The sequence below is a fragment of the Periophthalmus magnuspinnatus genome, chromosome 12, assembly GCF_009829125.3.
Source record: "Periophthalmus magnuspinnatus isolate fPerMag1 chromosome 12, fPerMag1.2.pri, whole genome shotgun sequence".
Lineage (NCBI taxonomy): Eukaryota > Metazoa > Chordata > Actinopteri > Gobiiformes > Gobiidae > Periophthalmus > Periophthalmus magnuspinnatus.
Window position 1 is genome coordinate 18,438,081 of NC_047137.1, and position 27,842 is coordinate 18,465,922.

General features: G+C 45.8%; 3 protein-coding genes across 3 annotated transcripts; 2 read left to right on the forward strand and 1 right to left on the reverse strand.

Moving 5' to 3' along the window:
* The first annotated feature begins 1,221 nt into the window (after positions 1-1,221).
* LOC117379497 (beta-2-microglobulin-like) lies at positions 1,222-4,258 on the forward strand. Its single transcript, XM_033976222.2, has 4 exons — positions 1,222-1,419; positions 2,637-2,909; positions 3,286-3,317; positions 3,410-4,258. Exons 1-3 carry the CDS (start codon positions 1,353-1,355, stop codon positions 3,300-3,302), a joined length of 357 nt encoding a protein of 118 aa, XP_033832113.1. The 5' UTR covers positions 1,222-1,352; the 3' UTR covers positions 3,303-3,317; positions 3,410-4,258.
* Positions 4,259-6,733: 2,475 nt separating this feature from the next.
* hspa14 (heat shock protein 14) lies at positions 6,734-19,771 on the forward strand. Its single transcript, XM_033976303.2, has 15 exons — positions 6,734-6,887; positions 7,866-7,946; positions 8,358-8,440; positions 8,593-8,641; positions 8,832-8,937; positions 9,868-9,958; positions 10,214-10,318; positions 11,161-11,322; positions 13,480-13,635; positions 14,321-14,423; positions 16,465-16,533; positions 17,034-17,180; positions 17,870-18,034; positions 18,464-18,531; positions 19,588-19,771. The coding sequence occupies exons 1-15, from the start codon at positions 6,831-6,833 to the stop codon at positions 19,670-19,672; spliced, it is 1,527 nt and encodes a 508-aa protein (XP_033832194.1). The 5' UTR covers positions 6,734-6,830; the 3' UTR covers positions 19,673-19,771.
* An 894-nt stretch (positions 19,772-20,665) lies between these two features.
* Positions 20,666-26,002, reverse strand: prl2 (prolactin 2). Its single transcript, XM_055225698.1, has 5 exons — positions 25,941-26,002; positions 24,366-24,532; positions 22,918-23,025; positions 21,317-21,487; positions 20,666-20,902 (listed from the first exon to the last, which is right to left on the reverse strand). The coding sequence occupies exons 1-5, from the start codon at positions 25,963-25,965 to the stop codon at positions 20,708-20,710; spliced, it is 666 nt and encodes a 221-aa protein (XP_055081673.1). The 5' UTR covers positions 25,966-26,002; the 3' UTR covers positions 20,666-20,707.
* Positions 26,003-27,842: the final 1,840 nt, after the last annotated feature.

Sequence of the window (27,842 nt, forward strand, 5' to 3'; positions counted from 1 at the left end):
CTTGTCTCCTCTCTTCCTCTCCTCTTGTCTCTCCTCCTCTTGTCTCCTCTTGTCTCCTCTCCTCCTCTTGTCTCTCCTCCTCTTGTCTCCTCTCTTCCTCTCCTCTTGTCTCCTCTCTTCCTCTCCTCCTCTTGTCTCCTCCTTGTCTCCTTTTCTCCTCTCCTCCTCTTGTCTCCTCCTCTTGTCTCCTTGTCTCCTTGTCTCCTCCTCTTGTCTCCTCTCCTCCTCTTGTCTCCTCCTCTTGTCTCCTCTTTAGTCTGAGCTGTTCACATGAAAACTCCCACTTGATGACATCACAAGGTGGAACGTCTCATTTTGATGTTTGTAGATGTCACAGACGAATCATAAAGTGACTCAAACATGTGAATGAAACAAACACAAGTCCAGGTCTGTTTTTGAGGAGGAAACATCTGCCCCACAGAACAATGAGCCGAGTCAAAACAAAAGTGAAACCAACTCAGCCACAAATAAAATGATCAAGACAAAAAAGGAAATGTTCAGTCTGAGAAATATTTAACACAACAAACATTTATCTACACTTTTATCAAACTTATGCTACAGTTAATGCCCCAGAGAAGTCGAATACCCCCCTTTAATGCCCCACAGAGGTAAATACCCCCCTTTAATGCCCCACAGAGGTAAATACCCCTCTTTAATGCCCCACAGAGGTAAATACCCCTCTTTAATGCCCCGTGGCAGTGTACTCTGCTCCTTGTGTGATTTTCTTCTTGTTGCGTCACATTTTTCTAAATAAAAGTCAAAGTGTCTCAGAGGATGACGTCACAAACATTTACACTTTATATAAAACGACCACAGGAGGGCGCCACCGCGTTTACCCCAGGCACAAAGAAAATGTACTTTATAACAGCAAACCTTTACTCCTGGTTTAGACCTGGTTTAGACCTGGTTTAGTCCTGGTTCAGTCCTGGTTTAGTCCTGGTTCAGTCCTGGTTTAGACCTGGTTTAGTCCTGGTTCAGTCCTGGTTCAGTCCTGGTTCAGTCCTGGTTCAGTCCTGGTGTAGTCCTGGTTTAGTCCTGGTTTAGTCCTGGTTTAGTCCTGGTTTAGTCCTGGTTCAGTCCTGGTGTAGTCCTGGTTTAGTCCTGGTTCAGTCCTGGTTTAGTCCTGGTTTAGTCCTGGTTTAGTCCTGGTTCAGTCCTGGTTTAGTCCTGGTTTAGTCCTGGTTCAGTTTAGACTCCTCCCTCTCGTCACATTTTACTTTCACTTTCGAGCTGGTCCGCGGTGTGTCGGTGTGTCTTCGTCTCTTCGTCTCTTCGTGTCTTCGTGTCTTCGTGTCTTCGTGGTTCTTGTTGATCTGTTTTAAAGTCACAGTGCGGGACATTTGTCGTGGAGGATGAAGTCTGCCGTGTTCTTTTGCCTCGTGGGGCTGTTGTTGTTTGTTCTGTGCGAGTCTAAAATCTGTGAGTATTTTGTTTTTACGCTCGACACAAAATGGCGCCGTGTTTTTATTTCCTCAAACACTTTAGATTCTTTATGTTTAAACCCGCGCGTTTGGAGATTTAAGTCTGAGATAAATGTCATTTTAGTCTCATTTAAGGTCAAGTTTAATAACAATAATATCAGTTTATAAAGTTTATGGCGCAGTTCAATGTCCAAACTACAGCGTTTTATTTTGAATCTTACGGAAAAGTTAAACCTACAACATTAAACCACAATTTATAAAACTGTTAAACAACTATTTAAAAAACTATTCATCAACTATTATACAACTGCTAAACAACTAACAGCTGTTAGACCACAGCAGAGTACTCCTGATACTCGAGTACATTTACACTCCTGATACTCCTGATACTCGAGTACATTTACTCGAGTCTCTTTTTAAAGAAGTGGAACTGATAAAAACTCTTTTTAGACAAGAAGATGTGATTTTCAACAATAAATAGCAATACTTTATTTTTATTACTAATACTACTACTAATACTACTACCACTACTACTACTACTAATACTAATAATCATCATAATGAACTCAATGAACACAAAACTGTGACATTAAACTTCACCAGAGACGAGTCGAGCCACAATCACCAGGTCAAGGGTCAAAGGTCAAAGGCGTGTCAGGACTAAACCAGGACTAAACCAGGACTAAAGCAGGACTAAAGCAGGACTAAACCAGGTCTAAACCGGGTCTAAACCGGGACTAAACCGGGACTAAACCGGGACTAAACCAGGACTAAACCAGGTCTAAACCAGGACTAAACCAGGTCTAAACATCAGACAGTGGTTTATTCTCATTTTGTTCTGTTTTCTCTTCATATTGTCGATACTTTGTGTCCAAATATCGTCTGTGTCCACGAGAAAGACTCAGACTGAACACAGACCAGAGCAGGACTAACGTCCTCTGTGTCCTCTGCCCTGTGTCCTCTGTCCTCTGCCCTGTGTCCTCTGTCCTCTGCCCTGTGTCCTCTGACCTGTGTCCTCTGACCTGTGTCCTCTGCCCTGTGTCCTCTGACCTGTGTCCTCTGTCCTGTGTCCTCTGTCCTGTGTCCTCTGTCCTGTGTCCTCTGACCTGTGTCCTCTGCCCTGTGTCCTCTGACCTGTGTCCTCTGTCGTCTGTCCTGTGTCGTCTGTCCTCTGACCTGTGTCCTCTGACCTGTGTCCTCTGTCCTGTGTCCCAGCTCTTCCTGTGGTCCAGATCTACACTCGGGGCCCGGGGATATACGACAGAGAGAACGTCCTCCTGTGTCACGCCAAAGGCTTTTACCCTCCTGAGATCGACCTGCAGCTGCTCGTCGATGGCGTCAAGTTCAAAGACGCCAAACAGACGGACCTGGCCTTCGAGGAGAACTGGTACTACCACCTGACGGCACACGCCCCCTTCACCCCGCAGAAGGACCGCAAATACACCTGCAAGGTCACACACCAGGGGGAGACGCGGTCCTACAACTGGGGTAAGGAGCGGGACGGGACCGGGACGGGACCGGGACTGGAGTGGGACGGGACTGGAGCGGGACGGGAGCGGGACTGGAGTGGGACGGGACCGGGACTGGGACTGGAGCGGGACGGGAGCGGGACTGGAGTGGGACGGAACCGGGACTGGAGCGGGACCGGGACTGGGGCGGGACGGGAGCGGGACTGGACCGGGACTGGAGTGGGACGGGACTGGAGCGGGACTGGAGTGGGACGGGACTGGGACTGGAGCGGGACTGGACCGGGACGGGACGGGACCGGGACTGGAGCGGGACGGGAGTGGGACCGGGACTGGAGCGGTACTAAACCAGGACTTAACCAGGTATACGGCTCTAAACACGTTTCTTTCTGTTGCAGAGCCGGATTCGTTGTGATTCTGCGGGCGTCAGGTAACTTGTTTTGTGTTTTCATTTTGCTCAATATGAAACTTAAATAAACATTTGTTTGTTTGTTTGTTTGTGTTTGTTTGTTTGTTGAACAGCTGGATCAGAGCTGAGACCTTCAGATATGATCTCTGCACTTTGTCTTCGGGAGGTTTTCTGAATCAGGAAGTTGTAAATAATTTGAATTTTTTAAGCATCACTCAGTAACTTTTTGCTGTTGCTGTTTGGCTGAGGTAATGATCTGATGATGTCGATCTGTGTTTCTTTATAAAACCTGTTTATGTCACGACTAAAGTGACAAAGAGTGAGTCACTTTTAATCATTATTTGATAATGTTTGTGTCAGATTTCTCTTGATTAAATCGAGGACATTCTGTAAAATTAATTAATACATTTTTCTGAGCTTTACAAAACTGTGCACTATGACTTCACAAACCTGGTGTGATGTGCAGTAGTTTCATTAGTGCGATGCAGCTGATTGTGATAGTGCTCTGAAGGGGGAGGGGCTTAGCACAGAGAGCAAAGGGGGGAGAGACTCAGAGCGACAAAAATGAAAAAGAAGCATTTTGACACGATGTTTGGGTGAAAATAGGACTTTTAGAACAATAAAAGGAAAGAGATTAAAATATGGGATGTTTTACAGTTAATGCCCCACAGGAGTAAATACCTCCTCTTTAATGCCCCACAGGAGTAAATACCTCCTCTTTAAATAAACTGCATTATAAAATCAGGGCTATTGTATTAAAGCTGGACATTTTGTTTTTGCTTCATAAACCGCTGCTCTCTGAATTTAACCTGCTAACGCTGTAGTTTAGATGTGTCAGATGCCCTCCCTGGGGTCTTACTCTGCATAAAATCTTCATTTATTCTGTTTAAAATGTGAACTTCTGTTATTCAAACATAAATCTGATCATCTTTATAACTAATAAAAAGATTATTTCCACTTAACATTGTACGATTTTTTATGCTCGCCCACTAACTCAAAGGTTGCTGGTTCCATCCCCTGCACCGGAGTAAAACAGCTCTTGTCTCAGCCTTAATGACCCTATTCAACCTGTAATTGTGGTCTGTTGTTCTCTTTGTTCCTGTTTGCTTTGGGTCTGAGGATAGAGTCGTAGGTCGGTGACAGATTATGTCTCAGGACGCATTCATAAAGAGACATCAGATGAATGTTGTGATTTAAAATGTGTAAATTATAACACAATTAACCACAGAGATGAGAACCATAGAGACACAAGCTCAACAGGACTGATTTAAGAGACTTTAGATGTTTGAGAAAAGCCTCGCGGTGCTGATATTATGTTTCAAATGTGTTTTATTGTTTCATTTATTCGTCTGCGTAGTTTTTTATCTAAAGTTAAACCGGTTGAACCTGATCGTCTGTGTAAAAATAGAACATAATTAACACGGAACGCCCAAAGAACCAGGAAATGATCTGAGTAAACAAAAATCAGCCAAAGAAAAAGAGAAAAAGAGATCTCCATGAACTTCCACGTCCCTGGAGCGGATCTGACCAGAACCAGGATCCAGGGGGAAACCAACGGGAGGATCATGGGACAAGTCTGAGTCGACGTCACTTGATTGATGAGTCTGCGGGTCAGTGTCAGAGGTGTGACCGGGTTTACGGGTCATATCTGTGTGGTCACTGCGCCCAGACTGTATGCAGAGCCACCAGAGGCCACCAGAGGGCCCCCAAGAGCACTTATATTTACATTCAAAGTAATAGAATATGTAAAATTGTACTAGAAACAGTGCTCAGGTGTTTACAGCAGCGTAAATATCCCTCTATGAAGATTACTATTGTTGTTCTAAATACTGTAGTAGCAAAATATCTGCTGCCTACATTTGTTAATCTGTGTGTTTATTCGCTGAGGCCCCTGAGGAACTTTTGAACGGCCATTTTACCGGTTAGATTCAAACATTTCAGACTTTTGTTCATGTAAATAGAAACACAAATGGACAAGGTGACGGTCAGAATGTCGTCAAATGTGAGTCACCGACAGCGGAGCCCAGGTACGTCCACAGCCACAGCCGGGGGGCCCCTGAAAGAGCGGGCCCCGACTGAGCCAATCCGCCCCAAGTTCATCGTCTCCTCTGTCGGTTCAAATAAACAAAAGTCACATGGTTTTTTTCACAGTATCTTCATAAAGTGGAGTCGTTCTTCAGACTTTAAACCACACGACACGCCTCTGAATAACATCTGAGGCTATGATATCATCACCTGAACCTGAACACAGCCCAGTGACACTCTACAGCCGACGGGGTGTGATGCTAACTGTAGGCACTGCTCTGTCTGAAGCTCTGTTAGACTTTAATTTGAGCTTAATTTTAACACAATCTGACCGTAAAGAGTTGACTTATCTGAACTCTAACTTGTGCTGTTAAACAAGTCCCTCTAAAAATAACATTACAGTCACACGCTAGCTAGCATTAGCATTAGCATTAGCCAACAGTTTTTCAGTGAGTCGCTCTCACATTATAATGAAAATGTGCTCTTTAAATCCATTTTGTAGTTTTTCTTGAGTTTTCAGACGATCTTAAAACTTTTTTTGACAGCGTTTGCTAATGTGTGCGTCGTGTCACCATGGTAACTGATGGACATTTTGCCAATAGAGATACCTGTAGAACACCCCCAGCGCGATGTCACTGCAAAGTTTCACTGAGGAAACCAGAGGGAAACCTGACTGGCACAGGGAGAACATGCAAACTCCACACAGAAAGATCCAAACACAGCACACAAATCCAAAGAGCAGGACTTCAGTTTGAGAACGACCCTGCTGCCTGTAATTATAAGGCGGCTTTTCACATCTAAATCCTATACATCTTCTTTATTTCCATGATTTTTTACACTGTAGATTCTCACTGAAGCATCAGAAATATGAACGACACATGTGGGACGTAGTAAACAAACATAAACTCAAAATAACTGAAAAATAGCCTTTAGTCTTGTGTGATATTAACATGGAACAGCTGTGAACGAAACCATTTTAAAGAATTTTAATGTTCTTTACTCTTTACTACATAATTCTGTACATCTTGCTTCATATATTTGATGTCTTCTGTTTGAAACTTAAGTGTAGAAAGCTGTAAACGTAAGAAAAAAACCCCCATAAATATATAAATAAAATAAAATAAAATAAAATAAAATAAAATAAAATAAAATAAAATAAAATAAAATAAAATAAAATAAAATAAAATAAAATAAAATAAAATAAAATAAAATAAAATAAAATAAAATAAAATAAAAAAATAAAAATAAAAATAAAATCAAACACAACAATGAGGTGTGTCCAAACTTTTGACTGGTCCTGTACGAAACATAAACATACATAATTACTCCTCTAGAAACAATTTGTGGAAATACCCTTCGTTTTCCAGCAGAGAGCAGCAGGAGCGGGGCCGGAACCAAAGTGCGCGGCCGTGTGTTCCGCCCGGGCCGCGCCGCTGTGACACCGCTCTGGGCACGGATCGGGGAACATGCTTTTTGCCCAAACACCGGTTTAATCTGCGTTTCTCGGCCATGGCAGCGATAGGAGTGCACTTCGGGTACACGTGTGCGTGTGTGGCCGTGTTCAAGGCGAGTCTCAGCCGAATATTCTCAGTTTATTACAGAAAATGTGATAAAAATGTGTTAAATGTGAAAAGAGCTAAAGCTAAAACACAAACTGACTGATGTGCTCCGTGTCAGACAAAAACTCATCCGCTGAACATCTGCAGTTTGTCCTTTAAGATACGAGACATTTTAAACCACGAAATGTGACTGGACACAAAGAAGGTCTAAGTATTTATGGTTTAGAACTAATTTAGACCTGGTTTAGTCCTGGTTTAGACCTGGTTTAGTCCTGGTTTAGACTTGATTTAGTCCTGGTTTAGTCCTGGTTTAGACCTGGTTTAGACCTGATTTAGACCTGGTTTAGACCTGATTTAGTCCTGGTTTAGTCCTGGTTTAGACTTGATTTAGTCCTGGTTTAGTCCTGGTTTAGTCCTGGTTTAGACCTGGTTTAGACTTGATTTAGTCCTGGTTTAGTCCTGGTTTAGTCCTGGTTTAGTCCTGGTTTAGTCCTGGTTTAGTCCTGGTTTAGACCTGGTTTAGTCCTGGTTTAGACCTGGTTTAGTCCTGGTTTAGTCTAAAAATATTGTCCAGATTATTTCTTTTGAATGATGAGTTGGTGTTTTATTGGCAAATTCAGTCAAATTGAAATCACAATTTGAATGTCTATAATGTCAGATGCCCTCCCCGTGTGTGTCAGATGCCCTCCCTTTCTTTGTTGTTTTGTCAGTTTTTCTGGTTTAAAATGTGAACTTTCAACAGAATCATATCAAAACATAAATCACAAATTGAATCTCAGAGTTTGTCAGAAAAATGACAGTTCCATCTTTTTCCCAAATGCTTCAGCCTTGTTCTTAATGTGTTTGTTGTTGTTGTTTGTTCTTAATGTGTTTGTTGTTGTTGTTTGTTCTTAATGTGTTTGTTGTTGTTGTTTGTTCTTAATGTGTTTGTTGTTGTTGTTGTTGTTCTTAATGAGTTTGTTTGTTTGTTTGTTTGTTTGTTCAGGATGGCAGGGCTGATGTCGTGGCCAATGACGCTGGAGACAGAGTGACTCCTGCGATTGTGGCGTACAGAGACAACGAGCAGGTGAGTCTGACCCAGCGACGCCACGACACTGAAATGTAAAACTCTGCGTCGATATGAAGAAATAGACTCGATACTCGATACCGATCCCGATACCACGGGCCGCAGTTTGCTCGTGTCTGGTCCAAAGAGAAACTGTCAGACTTAACATCTGATTTATAATTTAAAGTGAATGTGACAAAAGATGAAATGAGACACAAACTGATGTAAACAGACTGTCACTGTCCTGTGTTAAAAAAAATCTTAAAGCTACACTATGTAACTTTCTGGAGGTGGCACATCACTTGCTGCCATGAAAAACAGAAAGTTAAAACCAAACTATGGAACTTTCTTCGTGGAGATGGAAATGTTTTTTATTAGTTTAAATCAGTTTAAATTGTTTTTCTGGACTAATCTCCGCTCCACTTCTTACAGATCGTTGGAATCGCGGCGAAACAGGGGCGAGTCCGGAACGCCGCGAACACCATCGTCAAAGTCAAACAAGTGCTGGGCCGAAGGTGACGCTCTCTGACGCATGGCGGTGGACACGGGGTTTCACAGCAGAGGCGCTGACGTCAGGACGTTTATTTAATCCGTCGTAGTTTAATGACGTCAGAGCCGCTGCCTCAGAAATGTCTTTTATCTAATTAAACGTTTTTGTCTGACGCAGTTTTGACGACGCAGAGACGCAGGTTCACAAAGCAGAGACCAAATGTGAGGTGAGTTCTGTATAAAAACATTTGGGCAAATTTAGGAGCGGTTCATAAACTGAATCTGTTCCATTTGGTGGTAGTGTCTCTGTGATTATTAATACTCATTTTATTTATGTCATTAACACAGTATTTTTTATTCGTGTTCAGTGAAACTAAAGACTGTGTTTAAATGATTCATCTATTTGCACATTTTCAGGTGATAAACAAAGGAGACAAACCGTTTTATAAAATCCAGCTGGACGAGCGCACCGAGCACGTCGCTCCACAAGAGGTCGCCAAACTCATCCTGCACAAAATGAAAGGTACGACTTCAACAAGAGAGGAGAGAGGAGAGAGGAGACAGAGGAGACAGAGAGGAGACGGAGGAGACAGAGAGGAGACGGAGGAGACAGAGAGGAGACGGAGGAGACGGAGAGGAGACGGAGGAGACAGAGAGGAGACGGAGGAGACGGAGAGGAGACGGAGGAGACAGAGAGGAGACGGAGGGGAGACGGAGGAGATAGAGAGGAGACGGAGACGGTGGGAAGACAGAGAGGAGAGAGAGAGGAGACAAAGGAGATGGAGACAGAGAGGAGAGGAGACACAGGAGAGACAGAAGAGACAGAGGAGAGACAGAGGGAAGATGGAGTGGAGACGGAGGGGAGACAGAGAGAGAGAGAGAGAGTGAGGGGAGACGGAGAGAGAGGAGACAGACCGAGGACACGGGGCGAGGACACGGGGCGAGGACACGGGGCGAGGACACGGGGCGAGGACACGGGGCGAGGACACGGGGCGAGGACACAGAAATTGATGTTCAGTGGGATTTTTACAGTTGGTTTGTTGTATGTTTTTTTTTTTTTTTACATGACTCAGTGATTAAACATGAACCAGGTCAACATGTCTGAATCTGACACTTATTTAGCACCGGCCTGGTCTAGTCCCGGTCTAGTCCCGGTCTAGTCCCGGTCTAGTCCCGGTCTAGTCCCGGTCTAGTCCTGGTCTAGTCCCGGTCTAGTCCTGGTCTAGTCCCGGTCTAGTCCCGGTCTAGTCCCGGTCTAGTCCCGGTCTAGTCCCGGTCTAGTCCCGGTCTAGTCCCGGTCTAGTCCCGGTCTAGTCCCGGTCTAGTCCCGGTCCTGTCCCGGTCCTGTCCCGGTCCTGTCCCGGTCCTGTCCCGGTCCTGTCCCGGTCCTGTCCCGGTCCTGTCCCGGTCCTGTCCCCGTGGTTGACTGAGTTTGTCTCTGTGGTTGTCGTAGAAACGGCTCAGTCTGCTCTGGGCTCGGACGTGAAGGAGGCGGTCATCACGGTGCCCTTTGAGTTCGCACATGCTCAGAAGAACGCTCTGAGGTACTGCACCGCTCGGCCTGTAGAGGGCAGCACGGGCCCAGAATACGGTCAGATGCCCTCCCTGTGTGTGTCAGATGCCCTCCCTGTGTGTGTCAGATGCCCTCCCTCTGTGTCAGATGCCCTCCCTCTGTGTCAGATGCCCTCCCTGTGTGTGTCAGATGCCCTCCCTGTGTGTGTCAGATGCCCTCCCTGTGTGTGTCAGATGCCCTCCCTCTGTGTCAGATGCCCTCCCTGGTGTATTCTGTTGTGTTGCAGAGAGGCGGCTGAGGCGGCCGGGTTCCACGTCCTCAGACTCATCCACGAACCAGCGGCCGCTCTCCTCGCCTACGACATCGGACAAGAATCTCACTCCAGCAAAAGGTATGAGACTGAGGGAGGAGGAGGAGGAGGAGAAAGGAGGAGGAGAAAGGAGGAGGAGGAGAAAGGAGGAGGAGAAAGGAGGAGGAGAGGAACAAGGGAGCATGGGAAGAGAGGGTCAGATTGAGTCCCTGATCGATTCCCTGGTCCAGTCCTGGTTCAGTCCTGGTTTAGTCCTGGTTTAGTCCTGGTTCAGTCCTGGTTCAGTCCTGGTTCAGTCCTGGTTCAGTCCTGGTTCAGTCCTGGTTCAGTCCTGGTTTAGTCCTGGTTCAGTCCTGGTTCAGTCCTGGTTCAGTCCTGGTTCAGTCCTGGTCTAGTCCTGGTCTAGTCCTGGTCTAGTCCTGGTCTAATCCTGGTTTAGTCCTGGTTTAGTCCTGGTTTAGTCCTGGTTTAGTCCTGGTTTAGTCCTGGTCTAGTCCTGGTCTAGTCCTGTTTCAGTCCTGGTCTAGTCCTGGTCTAGTCCTGGTCTAGTCCTGGTCTAGTCCTGGTCTAGTCCTGGTCTAGTCCTGGTCTAGTCCTGTTTTAGTCCTGTTTTAGTCCTGTTTTAGTCCTGGTCTAGTCCTGGTCTAGTCCTGGTCTAGTCCTGGTCTAGTCCTGGTTTAGTCCTGGTCTAGTCCTGGTCTAGTCCTGGTCTAGTCCTGGTTTAGTCCTGGTCTAGTCCTGGTCTAGTCCTGGTCTAGTCCTGGTTTAGTCCTGGTCTAGTCCTGGTCTAGTCCTGGTCTAGTCCTGGTCTAGTCCTGGTTTAGTCCTGGTTTAGTCCTGGTCTAGTCCTGGTCTAGTCCTGGTCTAGTCCTGGTCTAGTCCCGGTCTAGTCCTGGTCTAGTCCTGTTTCTCTCTCTCTTCAGTCATGTGCTCGTGTACAAACTGGGCGGTACGTCGCTCAGTGTCACCGCCCTGCAGGTGAACGGGGGGATGTACCGGGTGCTGCACACGGTGACGGACCACAGCATCGGAGGAGAGCGCTTCACCCACGCCCTCGCTCAGCACCTCGCCGCAGAGTTCAAACGGTACGACACACAGCGGTCTACAGCACGGGTCCCCAAACGATTTTACACCACGGACCGGAATAATGTAGGTTTTATTTTCACGGAGCTTCTACGTGGGGCAGATAAATATGTCACATATAAGTGAAGTGCATAAAAAACACAACTCCCCACACGATGAATCAGAGGAAACTGCACTTGTTTCTTCTTTCCTTCTTGTTCACGTTTGTTTCTTTAAAAAAACTCTAAATCTTATCTTTTAACCTCCTGAGACCCGAGCTTTAATCAAATAAAATAATAAAAAAATAAGTAAATAAAATAAAAAAACAAATAAAAATACAATAATAATAATAAAAACAAATAAAAATAAAATAATTAAATAAAAATAATTAAATAAAAATAAAATAATTAAATAAAAATAAATAAAAAATAAATATTCTAAACTAAAATATTCTAAATTGAATTTCTTAAAAAAAACCCTCTAAATCTTATTTTTTAATGCCAGGTTCTTATTCTCCATGTGCCAAAGTAGTTTTAAGGTTTCATTGCCTCATTTGCTTTTCCTGCACATTCCACAGAGCCGACTCGGCGCACGAGACTCACCTGTAGAGACAAACTCATATTTTAAGTAGGACTCCTGGTGTTGTCTGTTAAATTGATCTTTCTTTTTCTTGGAGGTCGTAGGCTCCTCTTCTGGCTCCTCAGTTTGTCCTTTTCCCCTTTAGTTAAAAACCTCTCCACAGACTTTTGTTTTGTCTCATTTTCACTCGTGGCTCTACTTTTGTGCGTCGTGTCTGATGTGTTAAACGTGATACGTCGTCGCGGAGACAAGAGCAGATAATAAACTTATCACTACATCAGACAGATTTCTGTGGCCATTTCCTCTCAGGATTTTCATTTTATGTCTATGGACGAGTTTATGATCGCGTCACGAGGGACGGGTGAAAGTTACGTCGGAGAAGATGCGGTCGCTGATAAATTATTTACTGTTTTTGTGCAGCCCGGTAGCAAATGTGTAACGGACCGGTGATTGGGGACCACTGGTCTAAAGGACGTGACATTTAGTCCTGGTTTCCAGTTTCTAGTTCGTCGTGTCATATTTTCTGGTTCTAGTTGGTCGTGTCATATTTTCTGGTTCTAGTTCGTTCCGTCATATTTTCTGGTTCTAGTTCGTTCCGTCATATTTTCTGGTTCTAGTTGGTCGTGTCATATTTTCTGGTTCTAGTTCGTTCCGTCATATTTTCTGGTTCTAGTTCGTTCCGTCATATTTTCTGGTTCTAGTTTGTCGTGTCATATTTTCTGGTTCTAGTTTGTTCCGTCATATTTTCTGGTTCTAGTTCGTCGTGTCATATTTTCTGGTTCTAGTTCGTTCCGTCATATTTTCTGGTTCTAGTTCGTTCCGTCATATTTTCTGGTTCTAGTTCGTTCCGTCATATTTTCTGGTTCTAGTTCGTCGTGTCATATTTTCTGGTTCTAGTTTGTTCCGTCATATTTTCTGGTTCTAGTTCTTCGTGTCATATTTTCTGGTTCTAGTTCGTCGTGTCATATTTTCTGGTTCTAGTTTGTCGTGTCATATTTTCTGGTTCTAGTTCGTCGTGTCATATTTTCTGGTTCTAGTTCGTCGTGTCATATTTTCTGGTTCTAGTTTGTTCCTGTCATATTTTCTGGTTCTAGTTCGTCGTGTCATATTTTCTGGTTCTAGTTCTTCGTGTCATATTTTCTGGTTCTAGTTTGTTCCATCATATTTTCTGGTTCTAGTTCGTCGTGTCATATTTTCTGGTTCTAGTTTGTTCCTGTCATATTTTCTGGTTCTAGTTCGTCGTGTCATATTTTCTGGTTCTAGTTTGTTCCTGTCATATTTTCTGGTTCTAGTTCGTCGTGTCATATTTTCTGGTTCTAGTTCTTCGTGTCATATTTTCTGGTTCTAGTTTGTTCCATCATATTTTCTGGTTCTAGTTCATTGTGTCATATTTTCTGGTTCTAGTTTGTTCCTGTCATATTTTCTGGTTCTAGTTCGTCGTGTCATATTTTCTGGTTCTAGTTCGTTCTGTCATATTTTCTGGTTCTAGTTCGTCGTGTCATATTTTCTGGTTCTAGTTCTTCGTGTCATATTTTCTGGTTCTAGTTCGTCGTGTCATATTTTCTGGTTCTAGTTCATTCCGTCATATTTTCTGGTTCTAGTTCGTTCCGTCATGACGTGAGCTCAAACGCTCGGGCGATGCTGAAGCTGATGAACTCTGCAGACATGGCCAAACACTCGCTCTCATCTCTGGGCTCCGCAAACTGCTTCGTCGACTCCCTGCACGACGGTTTGGACTTCGAATGCAACGTGTCCAGGTAACCAGCTGTTTTAGTGTTTTTAGCATGTTTATAGAGTGTTTTTAGTGTTTTTAGCATGTTTATAGAGTGTTTTTAGTGTTTTAGCATGTTTATAGAGTGTTTTTAGTGTGTTTTAGAATGTTTATAGTGTTTTAGCATGTTTATAGAGTGTTTTTAGTGTGTTTTTAGCATGTTTATAGTGTTTTTAGTGTGTTTTAGCATGTTTATAGAGTGTTTTTAGCATGTTTATAGAGTGTTTTTAGTGTGTGTTAGCATGTTTATAGTGTTTTTAGTGTGTTTTAGCATGTTTATAGAGTGTTTTTTAGCATGTTTCAGCTTGTTTTAGGGTGTTTTTAATGTGTTTTTAGCATGTTTCAGCTTGTTTTAGGGTGTTTTTAATGTGTTTTTAGCATGTTTCAGCTTGTTTTAGGGTGTTTTTAGTGTGTTTTTAGCATGTTTCAGCTTGTTTTGGGGTGTTTTCAGAGCGTTTTTACCCTGTTTTAATGTGATTCACAAGCCAAATGTCATTAAAAAGTTAAGAATAATTTTTTTTTCCCTTGTTATAAAGTGTTTGGGATGGTCCTGTGTGTTTTTTCTCCAGTGTCGTGCTGTTGGGGCAAATCACCAATATTTGTATCGATACTTTAAAGTGAAGGTTAAGGTTGTGAGGTTTCGCGTTAACGTCGTTCTTTCTTTTCTTCAGGGCGAGGTTCGAGCTGCTCTGCTCCTCCCTGTTCAACAAAAGCATCCAGCCAATCAGAACGCTGCTGGAGGAGGCGGGACTTAGCGCCTCCGACATCAACCAGGTAACGCACGCACCTGTGACGTTCTCCAGCCACACCACGGCATCGGGGAGGGCATCTGACACGACACAACGTTAACTAGAGACGTCTGACCCGCCCCATCTCAGGGTATTCCACAGTGGGGCAGGAGGGCGTCTGACTCGGGGATACAGGAGGTCGGGAGGGCATCTGACGCAGAGGAGTAGTTCTGTTGTCGTTTATTTTCGTTGAGGACTTGTTCTTCCGCTGCCTCTTGAAAACAACAACGTCCCTGGACACAGAGCGGTGGACAAAGGCCTGGACGATATGGACAAAATGGAGCTTATTCAACCATGACTCACAAACATCTTTTATTCGTACAAAGTAAACTCATTATTTTGAAGTACATTTAATATTTCTTCAGTCCTGATGCACGTCTCAGGGTTTTTTTGGTGACTGGGGGGCGGAGCAAAGCGGAGTCGGCGGGTTCGTCTGCTCCGACTCCCGCTGCCGACGTTTTGTTATTTCTGACCACAGACTGAGACGGAGTGACCTTCACGTCCAGGACCGGTTCAGTGGAGAGAAGTTTGCTAAATGGACGTAGCTAACCTGCTAACCACCGCGTACCAAACAGGAAGTGACCATGTGGTTCCGTCGAGCTCTGGTTCTGTTTCTCATCCACCATTTTGTCCCTGAATCGAGAAATAAACATGAATAACGGACAAATCGGGCGCCTTCTTTCCCCCGAGGTCACGCCCACTAGCAAAACGCTGTCGATCAAACCCGTTGCTAAGGCTAAGCGCTCGCTCCAAGCTAAACCAGCGTCGCATGTGGGAAGGGACGTTACCTTCAACATCCTGGCTCCTGATTGGCTCTTTGGGTCATGTTTGCAGATTAGCCGCTATAACTGCTAGCTTAAAGGCGTTCTCCTCTAACGTTATGGCAGTTTTTATTTTATATCAGTGGTAGAGATTGACCGATGTGGGATTTTTCCTGACCGATGCCGATGGTTTAATCCAGAGAAAGCGACGGTCTGATCTGACGATATTTTTGGACCGAAATATTGGGCCAATTTTGATTATTTCCCCCACATTTTTACACTTTTTACACACGATTTAGTTACTGCTTTTTACCACAGCAGGTCAAAACCATAGACTGTTTATACACACGGACGTAGCTAACCTGCTAGCGCCGTGTTCCAAACAGGAAGTGATCATAGACGCACTTCCTGCTCCATCCAGACTCGTCATTTTGGTCTTAAATGTTCGTATTAACCCTCTACATGATCCTGGGGTTTTTATTTCACTATTGTGTCTGTAAATCAAGATCTGAACATTAATAACAGACAAATCAGACATGTTTTATCAGAAACCGTCAGAACCGGTCCACTTCACCTCTGTTATTATTTTGAGTTTATTTATTTTTTTGTTATTTTGAGTTTTTGTTTTTTTGGGTTTTTTTTTAGTTCATTTTGAGTTATTTTTTTATTTATTTTTTATTTTTAGGGTTTTTTCAGTCATTTTGAGGATTTTTTTTCAGTTATTTTGAGTGTTTTTTTAAAGTTATTTTGAGTTCATTTATTTATTTTTTGTTATTTTGAGTTTTATTTATTTATTTTTTTAAGTTATTTTGAGTTTTTGGTTCTTTTTTTCTTTTCTTTTCCTTTTTTTTAGTTATTTTGAGGTTTTTTTTGTTATTTTGAGTTTGTTTATTTATTTTTTGTTATTTTGAGTTTTATTATTTTGTTGTGTTTTTTTTAGTTATTTTGAGTTGGGTTTTTTTTTGGGTTTTTTTTTTTGTTATTTTGAGGGTTTTTTTTTTAAAATCTGTGTTTTATTTCACTTTTGTGTCCAGAACTCAACATATGAACATTGAGCCTGTGTGTGGGTCTGTCTCTGATCGATGCAGATCTCACAGCTGAATATTCCTGTAGTTGTGATGATTCTTTTGGGCAGACTCTTTAATCCTGTTTTATTTATTTTGTTTTATTCATTGTGTTTTCTATAGTTGCGGTTTGTTTGAGTTTTTGTTTTTTAACGTGTTAAACTCTGATGAAGTCTCAGTAGTACCTCTCTGTGTCCTGTAGGTGGTGCTGTGCGGAGGCTCGGCCCGTATCCCGCGTCTGCAGCAGATGATCCAGGAGCTGTTTCCAGAGGTACTTTTATTTTAAAGTTTTGATTTCTCTCATATTTTAATACCCCATAGAAGTAAATACCTCCTCTTTAATACCCCAGAGACGTAAATACCTCCTCTTTAATACCCCATAGAAGTAAATACCTCCTCTTTAATACCCCATAGAAGTAAATACCTCCTCTTTAATACCCCACAGACGTAAATACCTCCTCTTTAATACCCCACAGACGTAAATACCTCCTCTTTAATACCCCACAGACGTAAATACCTCCTCTTTAATACCCCATAGAAGTAAATACCTCCTCTTTAATACCCCAGAGATGTAAATACTTCCTGTTTAATACCCCGCAGACGTAAATACCTCCTCTTTAATACCCCGCAGACGTAAATACCTCCTCTTTAATACCCCACAGACGTAAATACCTCCTCTTTAATACCCCACAGACGTAAATACCTCCTCTTTAAAGGGGTTCTTCAGGTGTGTTCTTATTCTCACTCCTGTCCCTGTTCTGGTTCCTCCAGGTGGGCTTGCTCTGCTCCTCTCCCCCAGACGAGGTGATCGCTGTGGGGGCAGCGCTCCAGGCCGCGCTCCTGCTGAACCGAGACAATCTGGAGCTCGACGAGGACTCGGTGTCTGTGGACGTGTCTGCGCAAGACATACTGCTCAAGGTCTGAACACGGGTTTAGTCCTGGTTTAGACCTGGTTTAGACCTGGTTTAGACCTGGTTTAGACCTGGTTTAGTCCTGGTTTAGTCCTGGTTTAGACCTGGGTTTAGACCGGGTTTAGACCTGGTTTAGACCTGGTTTAGTCCTGGTTTAGTCCTGGTTTAGTCCTGGTTTAGTCCTGGTTTAGTCCTGGTTTAGACCTGGTTTAGTCCTGGTTTAGTCCTGGTTTAGTCCTGGTTTAGACCTGGTCTAGTCCTGGTTTAGACCTGGTTTAGACCTGGTTTTAGACCTGGTTTAGACCTGGTTTAGTCCTGGTTTAGTCCTGGTTTAGTCCTGGTTTAGTCCTGGTTTAGTCCTGGTTTAGTCCTGGTTTAGACCTGGTTTAGACCTGGTTTAGTCCTGGTTTAGACCTGGTCTAGTCCTGGTCTAGTCCTGGTCTAGTCCTGGTCTAGTCCTGGTTCAGTCCCGGTTCAGTCCCGGTTCAGTCCCGGTTCAGTCCCGGTTTAGACCCGGTTTAGACCCGGTTTAGTCCCGGTTTAATCCCGGTTTACTCCCGGTTCAGTCCTGGTTCTGACCCGGTTCTGACCTGGTTCTGATCCAGTTCTGACCTGGTTCTGATCCGGTCCTGACCTGGTTCTGATCCGGTCCTGACCTGGTCCTGACCTGGTTCTGACCCTTCTTGTCCCCTGTAGGAGGTGGATGAAGCGGGCTCTCCGGTCTTCAGCGTCCTCCTCGCCTCTGGGACTCCTCTTCCCGCTCGGAGGCACCACCTCCTGCACAGTCCTGGAGCTGTGAGCGGCCTGAGCCTGGAGCTGTACCAGCGTCTGGGGGCGGAGCAACCGGAGAGACTTGCCAAGGTGCTACGCCCAAACACCACCAACAACCCACCGCCGACCCATCTCCAACACCACAGACCCACGACCACGACCAACCCACCACTGACCCACGACCACCACCAACCCACCACTGACCCACCAACACCACCTACTCACCAACACCACCTACTCACCACAGACCCATCACTGACCCACCACCAACCAATCTCCACCACCGACCCTTGACCACCACCTGCCCACCATCACCGACTCACCACGAACCTCCACCAATTCACCACAGACCTAGCGTGAACTTCCACTTAGCATCCACCACCGACCCACCACCTCTGACGTGGTACAGTAGAACGAGTCGACCTCTGACCTTTAGTCTTAGTGTTGATTTCACAAAAGTCACTCCTCCTCGTTTAAACTTTCCTCCGTCTGGATCCTGGTCTTTGTGTTTTGTTCCAGATTGTTCTGAGAGACCTGCCGCCTCAGGACGAGCTCCACGACATCGACACCGTGGTCACTATGAAGAGGTACCGCTCTGACCGTGTATAAGTGGGCGTGGCTAACCTGCTAGCTAAAAGAGGGCGTGGCAAAAGGTCTTAAAACTGCACCCACAAGACCACACCTGCAGGGGGAGCTCAAGCTAAAACTACTGGACTAGGAAACTGTTTATATAAAGAAAGATTTAATGTGAGAGTCATGAATAAAAAAAAGAACTAACACAAATAAAATACTTCAATTAAATACTTAAAATGTATTTTCCCGAGACACGTAGAGCCACAGTGTTGACCCCACATTAGACCAATCCCACCGTTTCTAACACCTCCAGGCCCCGCCCCTCGAGGCAGTTGATGAGGCTCTTAGCAACGCTGTCAATCAAACCTGTTGCTAATGCTAACTGATTTACAGACACAATAGTGAAATAAAAACCCCAGGATCATGTAGAGGGTTAATACGAACATTTAAGACCAGAATGAGTCTGAAGCAGCAGAGACAGAGAGAGGAGACAAAACAAAAAACCCCCGAAAATAACAAAAAACAAAACAAAAAAACATAAAAAAATTGAAAATAACAAAAAACAAAAATTAAATTCAAAATTAAACTCAAAATGACAAAAAACAAAACAAAAAAACTCGAAATAAAAAAGTTTTAAAAAAAAAAAGCTAAAAAAAATCAAAAATTAACTCAAAATTAAAAAAAACTTTAAAAAATGTCAACATAACAAAAAAAGTAAAAAAAAAAATGAAAATAACAAAAAAAAAACTCAAAATAACAAAAAAAGTAAAAAAAAAAAAAATTCAAAAATAAACTCAAAATGACAAAAAACAAACCTAAACAAAAAAATGTCAAAATAACAAAAAAGTTAAAAAAAAAAAACTCAAAATAACAAAAAAAAAAAAAAAAGGAAAAGATAAACTCTAAATAAAACCCCCAGGATCATATAGAGGGTTAATACAAACATTTAAGACCAAACAGGAAGTGCGCCCATGATCACTTCCTGTTTATACCCCAGCCGCAGTGTTAGCCGTGTCCAGAGATCTGTCCAGTCTGAGTTTGTGGTTGATGTGTTTCCTGTTTCTCCGCAGAGACGGCTCTGTGCACGTGAGCTGTGTGGAGCAGAGCAGCGGGCGCTCGGAGGCCATCACCATCGCGGCGGCGGCGGCGTCATAACCTCCGCAACCTTTTTATTTACCGCAAAATAACTCAACACCTCTGGAACGTTAGGATTTCTCTTTTTATTTACGTCAATAAACATGAAATATCCCAGAAGTCCCTGCGTGAGGCTCCTCTGTCCTCCGGCAGATTGTCTACACGTGTCAAAGTCAAGGCCCGCGGGCTAAATGTGGCCCTCCACGTCATATTTTATGGCCCTCGACAGTAAATTAAAAGTATGATGATCTTAAAATCTCAGTTTATCAGGAGACACACACTTACACAGACACATTTTTACATCTAGGCAAACGCTTATGTAATATTTGTAACTTGTTATAAGTTATAAACACAGAAACAGTTAATTAACGAGCTATAAAATTTGTTAGATTTATTTTACATTTGGCCCTTGGAGAGCGGAAAATGTGTTTGATGCTTCTGGTCTACAGGATCAGGTTGAAATGATGGTTTTGAAGATGTACCAAATTTAAAAATCAAATCTATAGAAATGAATAAAAAGAAAAGTACAAAAACACAAAGTAAAAAAATCCCTCACAGCCCAGGGCCTTTAGTTCTAGAAAAATAATAATTCTAGATGAGAAGTAATCCATTTATGAAGCTCGGCGAGTCTTGAAATACAGAATAAGTTTTATCTTTGTCACAGCAGAGACAGACGAGCCCAGAGGAAGTGAAACACACAACGGAACAGTTTGAAATGTTTATTGCAGGTTTGTGCTGTACAGGTGTGGAACTCCGCCCCACACAGAGGAAGAGGTGTGGTTTAACTCAAGTACACTCAATGGACCAGGACTAGACCAGGACTGGACCAGGACTAGACCAGGACTGGACCAGGACTGGACCAGGACTAGACCAGGACTAGACTCTTTCTGTAGCCCCCTTCATCCTGTGTCTCTGGCAGCTGGACTTGGGCTTTATCTGACACTTGAGGATCTTCAGGTCGTCCATCCCTGTCGTTCTCTCCTCCCTCTTTCACCCTCCTCCTCTCTCCTCCCTCCCTCTTTCACCTCCCCTCTCTCCTCCCTCCGTCCCGTGTCCCTAGCAGCCGTACTCGGGCACTATCCGACACTTGAGGATCTTCAGGTAGTTCTGGACTTTGTTGGCGTCTCGTCGGAGGCAGTGCAGGAGGTCCCAGTTCTGGAGGAGCTGCCACTCTGAGCTTTCTGAAGGAGCCTGGGCCTCGGGAGACGACAGGCCGCTCACGAAATTCCCGATCATTCCCAACATCTGCATCTGGAGCGGGCACAGAGAAGAGGAGGAGGAGGAGGAGGAGGAGCAGGCAGAGGAGGAGGAGCAGGCAGAGGAGGAGGAGTGGGCAGAGGAGAGGAGTGGGTGGAGGGGGGAAGAGCGGGCACAGAGAGGAGGAGGAGGGAGCAGAGGGAGGACATGATTTTTAATTTCCTGTTTGATTTCTGTGGATAAATCTCAGACCATTGTGTGTGTTGTGTGTGTGTGTATGTGTTGTGTGTGTGTTGTGTGTATGTGTGTATGTGTTGTATGTGGGGGGGTGTGTGTGTGTGTGTAAGTGTTTTATTGTGTGTATGTGTGTTGTGTGTGTGTTGTATGTGTTGTGTATGTGGTGTGTGTGTGTGGTGTTGTGTATACGTGTTGTGTGTGTGTTGTGTTGTATGTGTGTGTGTGTTGTACCTTCTGCGCCACCCTCTGGACGCCGGATCGTACTTCGTGGACCATTCGTCCGACCTGCGCCGCTCGGTCTGAGGTCTCCAGGCTCTGGGGCCTCAGTCTCTGCTCAAAGTGCCACAGCGGCTCCCTCCAGGCGACGAGGAGCTTCAGGATCACCTCCGTCAGCTCCTCCCTCTGAGCGGCACCACCAGCAGAGCATCAGCACAAACACACATCAGCACAAACACACATCAACACAACAGACATCAGCACACATCAACACACAATCAACACACAATCAGCACACATCAACACACATCAACACACAATCAACACAACACACATCAGCACACAATCAACACACATCAACACACATCACACATCAACACACAACCAACACACATCAACACATCACCAGCACAGAACAACACAACCAATACACCACCAGCAGCAGGTGGGGGTCAGACTCCACGTCCTCCTGTGATGTGGCAGAGTGGTTAGCCTGTGGACTGAGTGTGTGTGTGTGGTGAGTGTGTGTGGTGAGTGTGTGTGAAGTGTGCGTGTGGTGAGTGTGTGTGAAGTGTGTGTGTGGTGAGTGAAGCTCATCGAGGCCAGAGCAGTTTTAGCGGCAAATTTGGAACCGAGTTCCATATTTGAAATTCCAAGCGTGAGTATCATAGCAACCAAAGAGCCAATCAGGAGCGAGGATGTTGATGGTACACGCCCTCCCAGTTCTGATCAATCAGCGGCGCTGTTAGAGGGGCGGGGTCAGAACGGGGTGAGGATAAATGTTACAAAACTAACCTTTAGATACTGTGATGATTTAAACATTTTAAAGTTCATGTTGTGAAAAAACTGAAGAATTCCAACTAAACCCAACCTTTGTGAAAGTCAGATGCCCTGTCAGCCAAACTCACATAAATGTGAGTCAGGTCAGAGGTCAGAGGTCAGGTGCACAAACCCTCTGTTACTTTGCTCTGTGGGAGAGTTCAGTACCTCGAGCAGCCACTAGGTGGATCTCACAGCAGGACAGAGGGGCGTGTCCAGCTCAATCAAACCTGTTGCTAAGGCCATGTACTGTCAATCAAACCTGTTGCTAAGGCTAAAACCCCAGGATCATGTCGAGGGTTAAAACGAACATCTACAGAGAGGAGGGTGTGTGCGTGTCCTCTCTGTATGCGTGTCCTCTCTGTGTGCGTGTCCTCTCTGTGCGTGTTCTCTCTGTGTGCGTGTTCTCTCGGTGTGCGTGTCCTCTCTGTGGGCGTGTCCTCTCTGTGCGTGTTCTCTCTGTGTGCGTGTTCTCTCTGTGTGCGTGTCCTCTCTGTGGGCGTGTCCTCTCTGTGGGCGTGTCCTCTCTGTGTGCGTGTCCTCTCTGTGGGCGTGTCCTCTCTGTGTGCGTGTCCTCTCTGTGGGCGTGTCCTCTCTGTGTGCGTGTCCTCTCTGTGTGCGTGTCCTCTCTGTGGGCGTGTTCTCTCTGTGGGCGTGTCCTCTCTGTGTGCGTGTTCTCTCTGTGGGCGTGTCCTCTCTGTGTGCGTGTCCTCTCTGTGGGCGTGTTCTCTCTGTGTGACTGTGGCAGAGTGGTTAGCCTGTGTCAGTTCGGAGGTCGTGGGTTTGATTCCGCTCACCGTCATGCGTTGGGCGTTCTCTTTGTCGTTGGGCGTGAGGATGGAGGAGGTGTGGCAGTTCCTGTTGACTCGGCCGATGTGGTTTCTGCTCGGCGCCACCTGCTGCTCCTGGACACACACAGACACACAGTTTTTTTCAGTTTTTTCGTTCTCGGCGCTCTCGATCCAGGTCCCGACCCGCCGTCTCAGCTTCAGAGGTCAGACCGGATCAGGCTCTGACCGGGGGGTGTGGCCTTATGTGAGGATGTGATGTCACGTGACCGCGCTCTCGTTCATTCAGACAAAGACACGCATGAACCGGAGCAGCACACGAGGGAAATATCAGAGTTCACTGAAATGTCACAGAGCACGTGTCCCCGGGTCACCACCAGAGGGCGCCCCGTCTCAGCCCCATGGGGAAATCCTGATACTTTACACACGGGAGGGCATCTGACACACACGGGGAGGGCATCTGACACACACAGGGAGGGCATCTGACACACAGGGAGGGCATCTGACACACACGGGGAGGGCATCTGACACACACGGGGAGGGCATCTGACACACAGGGAGGGCATCTGACACACACGGGGAGGGCATCTGACACACGGGGAGGGCATCTGACACACAGGGAGGGCATCTGACACACAGGGAGGGCATCTGACACACAGGACACTAAACCAGGACTAAACCAGGACTGAACCAGGACTAAACCAGGACTAAACCAGGTCTAAACAAGGACTAAACCAGGTCTAAACAAGGACTAAACAAGGACTAAACCAGGACTAAACCAGGACTAAACCAGGACTAAACCAGGACTAAACCAGGACTAAACCAGGTCTAAACCAGGACTAAACCAGGACTAAACCAGGTCTAAACAAGGACTAAACAAGGACTAAACCAGGACTAAACCAGGTCTAAACCAGGTCTAAACCAGGACTAAACCAGGTTTAAACAAGGACTAAACCAGGACTAAACAAGGACTAAACCAGGTCTAAACCAGGACTAAACTAGGACTGAACCAGGTCTAAACCAGGTCTAAACCAGGACTAAACCAGGTCTAAACAAGGACTAAACCAGGACTAAATCAGGACTAAACTAGGACTGAACCAGGTCTAAACCAGGACTAAACTAGGACTGAACCAGGTCTAAACCAGGTCTAAACCAGGACTAAACCAGGTCTAAACAAGGACTAAACCAGGACTAAACCAGGTCAAAACCAGGTCAAAACCAGGTCTAAACCAGGTCTAAACCAGGACTAAACCAGGACTAAACCAGCACTAAACCAGGTCAAAACCAGGACTAAACAAGGACTAAACCAGGACTGAACCAGGTCTAAACCAGGACTAAACCAGGTCTAAACCAGGACTAAACCGAAACTAAACCAGGACTAAACCAGGTCCAAACCAGGTCCAAACCAGGTCCAAACCAGGACTGAACCAGGTCCAGCAGATGTTGGATGTACTCACAAAGTCCTGGTGGAGGCTGGTGGAGATGGCGTGCATACGGGCGGAGTGCTGGATCACACGGTCAAACAAATTTGCCAAAGACGCCACAGGACACACAGGCCCAGTGCAGAGCGGCGAGGACACCACCGGGAGCGCCAGCGAGCACAGCAGCATCCACACAGCGCTCACTGCAACGAGAGGACAGGACTGGACCAGGACTGGACCAGGACTGGACCAGGACTGGACCAGGACTGGACCAGGACTGGACCAGGACTAAACTGAGGCTAGCACTTATAGCGGCTAATTTGGTGTCAGTTCCATATTCGGAATTCCAACTGTGAGTATCATAGCAACCAAAGAGCCAATCAGGAGTGAGGCTGTTGAAGGTAACGCCCCCTTCCCGCCCACATCACTGGTTTAACAGGAAGCAGGTCCTTAGCAACGCTGTCAATCAAACCTATCGCTAACGCTAACAGGAGGCGCCTGATTTGTCTGTTATTAATGTTCAGATCTTGATTTACAGACACAATAGTGAAATAAAAACCCCAGGATCATGTAGAGGGTTAATACGAACATTTAAGACCAGAATGAGTCTGAAGCAGCAGAGACAGAGAGAGGACAGGAAGTGCTACATGTTCACTTCCTGTTTGGAGTGCGGCGCTAGCAGGTTAGCTACGTCCAATTATATAAACATACACTAATTAATGTACAGTTACTTTAAATCAAGTTTATAGTTTTGATCACACTATTCTGGCTCATGTTTTGGCTCTGACACGTCTGATGGTAAAAGTACTCTCAGAGGCAGTACACATCACAGAGTACTACGAGTATTCAGTACTATGACCAGAGTACTGCCTCGTCCTGCAAACTTTTACTTCTGTGGGGCATTAACTGTCACATATTTATATCCCCATGTTTCCTTTTATTGTTTTGAAAATGTTAAATTCACACAAAAGTTTAACAAGTTTCACTTTCGTCCCGTTCTCCCTTCACTCTCTGTGCTAAGCCCCTCCCCCTTCAGAGCACTATCACAACACAATCAGCTGCATCCCACTAATGAAACTCCTGCACATCACACCAGGTTTGTCACGTCATAGCGCACAGTTTGTATGTTTATGGAGGATTGTCGTGTGGAGCGTGGGTGATGTCGGCAAAGAAAGATCTCTAGATTACTCAAACCTGCATGGATGACGTTTAAAACCTCATCAGACGTGTTTTAAATGAGGGAACAGAGTTAGAACATGAGAGGAAGCTTAAAAAAAGTCAATTTTCCAGAACAGCTCCACTTTAAAATTCATCATGTTCAGTAAATGCATTTTATTTTAGGACTTTTGACAAAACAATACTCAATTATACTTTCTAATCTGTCTCATGACGCAGTATAAATCCTACAGGACATTAGGAGAAGCTGTAGTAGTGGCTCTGGTTCTAACTTGAAGCACATATCTGTCTATTTTTAGTTTTTTTTCCCACAATCAAAACCACTTTAACTTTAGCTGTTTAATAATTATAATAACAACAGAACAGCAGCAGGAGTATTATCAGTAAAAGTAGTATTAGCAGTAATAGTAGTAGTATTCGTAGCAGTACTAGTACCTGAAGTGCTGGAGGCGGTCATCATGATCTGCTGGAGTCTCGGTTTAGACCTGGTCTGGATCTGGTCTTGGGTTTTTGTAGATCAAGACCCTCCTCCCACTGTCCACTCCACTGTCACTCACAATAAGGACGAGAGCGACGAGCGAGGAGGAGAGGAAGGAGGCAAGGACGCAAACGAGGGGGCGAGGAAGCAAACGAGGGGGCGAGGAAGCAACTGAGGGGGCGAGGAAGCAAAAGAGGGGGCGAGGAAACAAACGAGGGGGTGAGGACGCAAACGAGGGGGCGAGGAAGCAAGCGAGGGGGCGAGGAAGCAAGCGAGGGGGCGAGGAAGCGAACGAGGGGGCGAGGAAGCGAACGAGGGGGCGAGGAAATGAACGAGGGGTCGAGGAAGCGAACGAGGGGGCGAGGAAGCAACCGAGGAGACAAGGGAGGAATCGAGGAGACAAGGAAGGAATCGAGGAGACAAGGAAGGAACCAAGGAAGGAACCAAGGAAGCAGGGCTCCTGCCCCTCTGGCTCCTGCCCCTCTGGCTCCTGCCCCTCTGGCTCCTGCCCCTCTCTCTTGCCCCTCTTCTCTCTCTTGCCCCTCTTCTCTCTCTTGCCCCTCTTCTCTCTCTTGCCCCTCTCTCCTGCCCCTTTCTCTTGCCCCTCTCTCTCTCTTGCCCCTCTCTCTTACCCCTCTCTCTTGCCCCTCTCTATTGCCCCTCTTCTCTATTGCCCCTCTTCTCTCTTGCCCCTCTTCTCTCTTGCCCCTCTTCTCTCTTGCCCCTCTTCTCTCTTGCCCCTCTCTCTTGCCCCTCTCTCTTGCCCCTCTTCTCTCTTTTGCCCCTCTTCTCTCTCTTGCCCCTCTCTCTTGCCCCTCTTCTCTCTCTTGCCCCTCTTCTCTCTCTTGCCCCTCTCTCTTACCACTCTCTCTTGCCCTTCTCTCTTGCCCCTCTCTCTTGCCCTTCTTCTCTCTCTTGCCCCTCTGTCTCTTGCCCCTCTCTCTTGCCCCTCTCTCTCTTGCCCCTCTCTCTTGCCCCTCTCTCTTGCCCCTCTTCTCTCTCTTGCCCCTCTTCTCTCTCTTGCCCCTCTTCTCTCTCTTGCCCCTCTTCTCTCTTGCCCCTCTCTCTTGCCCCTCTTCTCTCTCTTGCCCCTCTCTCTTGCCCCTCTCTCTTGCCCCTCTTCTCTGTCTTGCCCCTCTTCTCTCTCTTGCCCCTCTTCTCTCTCTTGCCCCTCTCTCTTGCCCCTCTTCTCTCTCTTGCCCCTCTTCTCTCTCTTGCCCCTCTCTCTTGCCCCTCTTCTCTCTCTTGCCCCTCTTCTCTCTCTTGCCCCTCTCTCTTGCCCCTCTTCTCTCTCTTGCCCCTCTCTCTTGCCCCTCTCTCTTGCCCCTCTTCTCTCTCTTGCCCCTCTCTTTTGCCCCTCTCTTGCCCCTCTTCTCTCTCTTGCTTCTCTCTCTTGCCCCTCTTCTCTCTCTTGCCCCTCTTCTCTCTCTTGCCCCTCTCTCTTGCCCCTCTCTCTTGCCCCTCTTCTCTCTCTCTTGCCCCTCTCTCTTGCCCCTCTCTCTTGCCCCTCTTCTCTCTCTTGCCCCTCTCTCTTGCCCCTCTCTTTTGCCCCTCTCTCTTGCCCCTCTCTTTTGCCCCTCTCTCTTGCCCCTCTTCTCTCTCTTGCCCCTCTCTCTTGCCCCTCTTCTCTCTCTTGCCCCTCTCTCTTGCCCCTCTTCTCTCTCTTGCCCCTCTCTCTTGCCCCTCTCTCTTGCCCCTCTTCTCTCTCTTGCCCCTCTCTCTTGCCCCTCTTCTCTCTCTTGCCCCTCTCTCTTGCCCCTCTTCTCTCTCTTGCCCCTCTCTCTTGCCCCTCTCTCTTGCCCCTCTTCTCTCTCTTGCCCCTCTTCTCTCTCTTGCCCCTCTTCTCTCTCTTGCCCCTC

Excerpts from the sequence above, each read along its gene's own strand:
- LOC117379497 (XM_033976222.2), top strand. The coding sequence starts at position 1,353 with ATGAAGTCTGCCGTGTTCTTTTGCCTCGTGGGGCTGTTGTTGTTTGTT. Across the intron at positions 1,420-2,636 it reads TCTGTGCGAGTCTAAAATCT|CTCTTCCTGTGGTCCAGATC; the intron begins GTGAGTATTTTG and ends CCTGTGTCCCAG.
- hspa14 (XM_033976303.2), top strand. The coding sequence starts at position 6,831 with ATGGCAGCGATAGGAGTGCACTTCGGGTACACGTGTGCGTGTGTGGCC. Across the intron at positions 17,181-17,869 it reads CGCAAGACATACTGCTCAAG|GAGGTGGATGAAGCGGGCTC; the intron begins GTCTGAACACGG and ends TGTCCCCTGTAG. Across the intron at positions 18,532-19,587 it reads ACCGTGGTCACTATGAAGAG|AGACGGCTCTGTGCACGTGA; the intron begins GTACCGCTCTGA and ends GTTTCTCCGCAG.
- prl2 (XM_055225698.1), bottom strand. The coding sequence starts at position 25,965 with ATGATGACCGCCTCCAGCACTTCAG. Across the intron at positions 23,026-24,365 it reads CCAGCCTCCACCAGGACTTT|GAGCAGCAGGTGGCGCCGAG; the intron begins GTGAGTACATCC and ends GTGTGTGTCCAG. Across the intron at positions 21,488-22,917 it reads AGAACGCCCAACGCATGACG|AGGGAGGAGCTGACGGAGGT; the intron begins GTGAGCGGAATC and ends GGTGCCGCTCAG.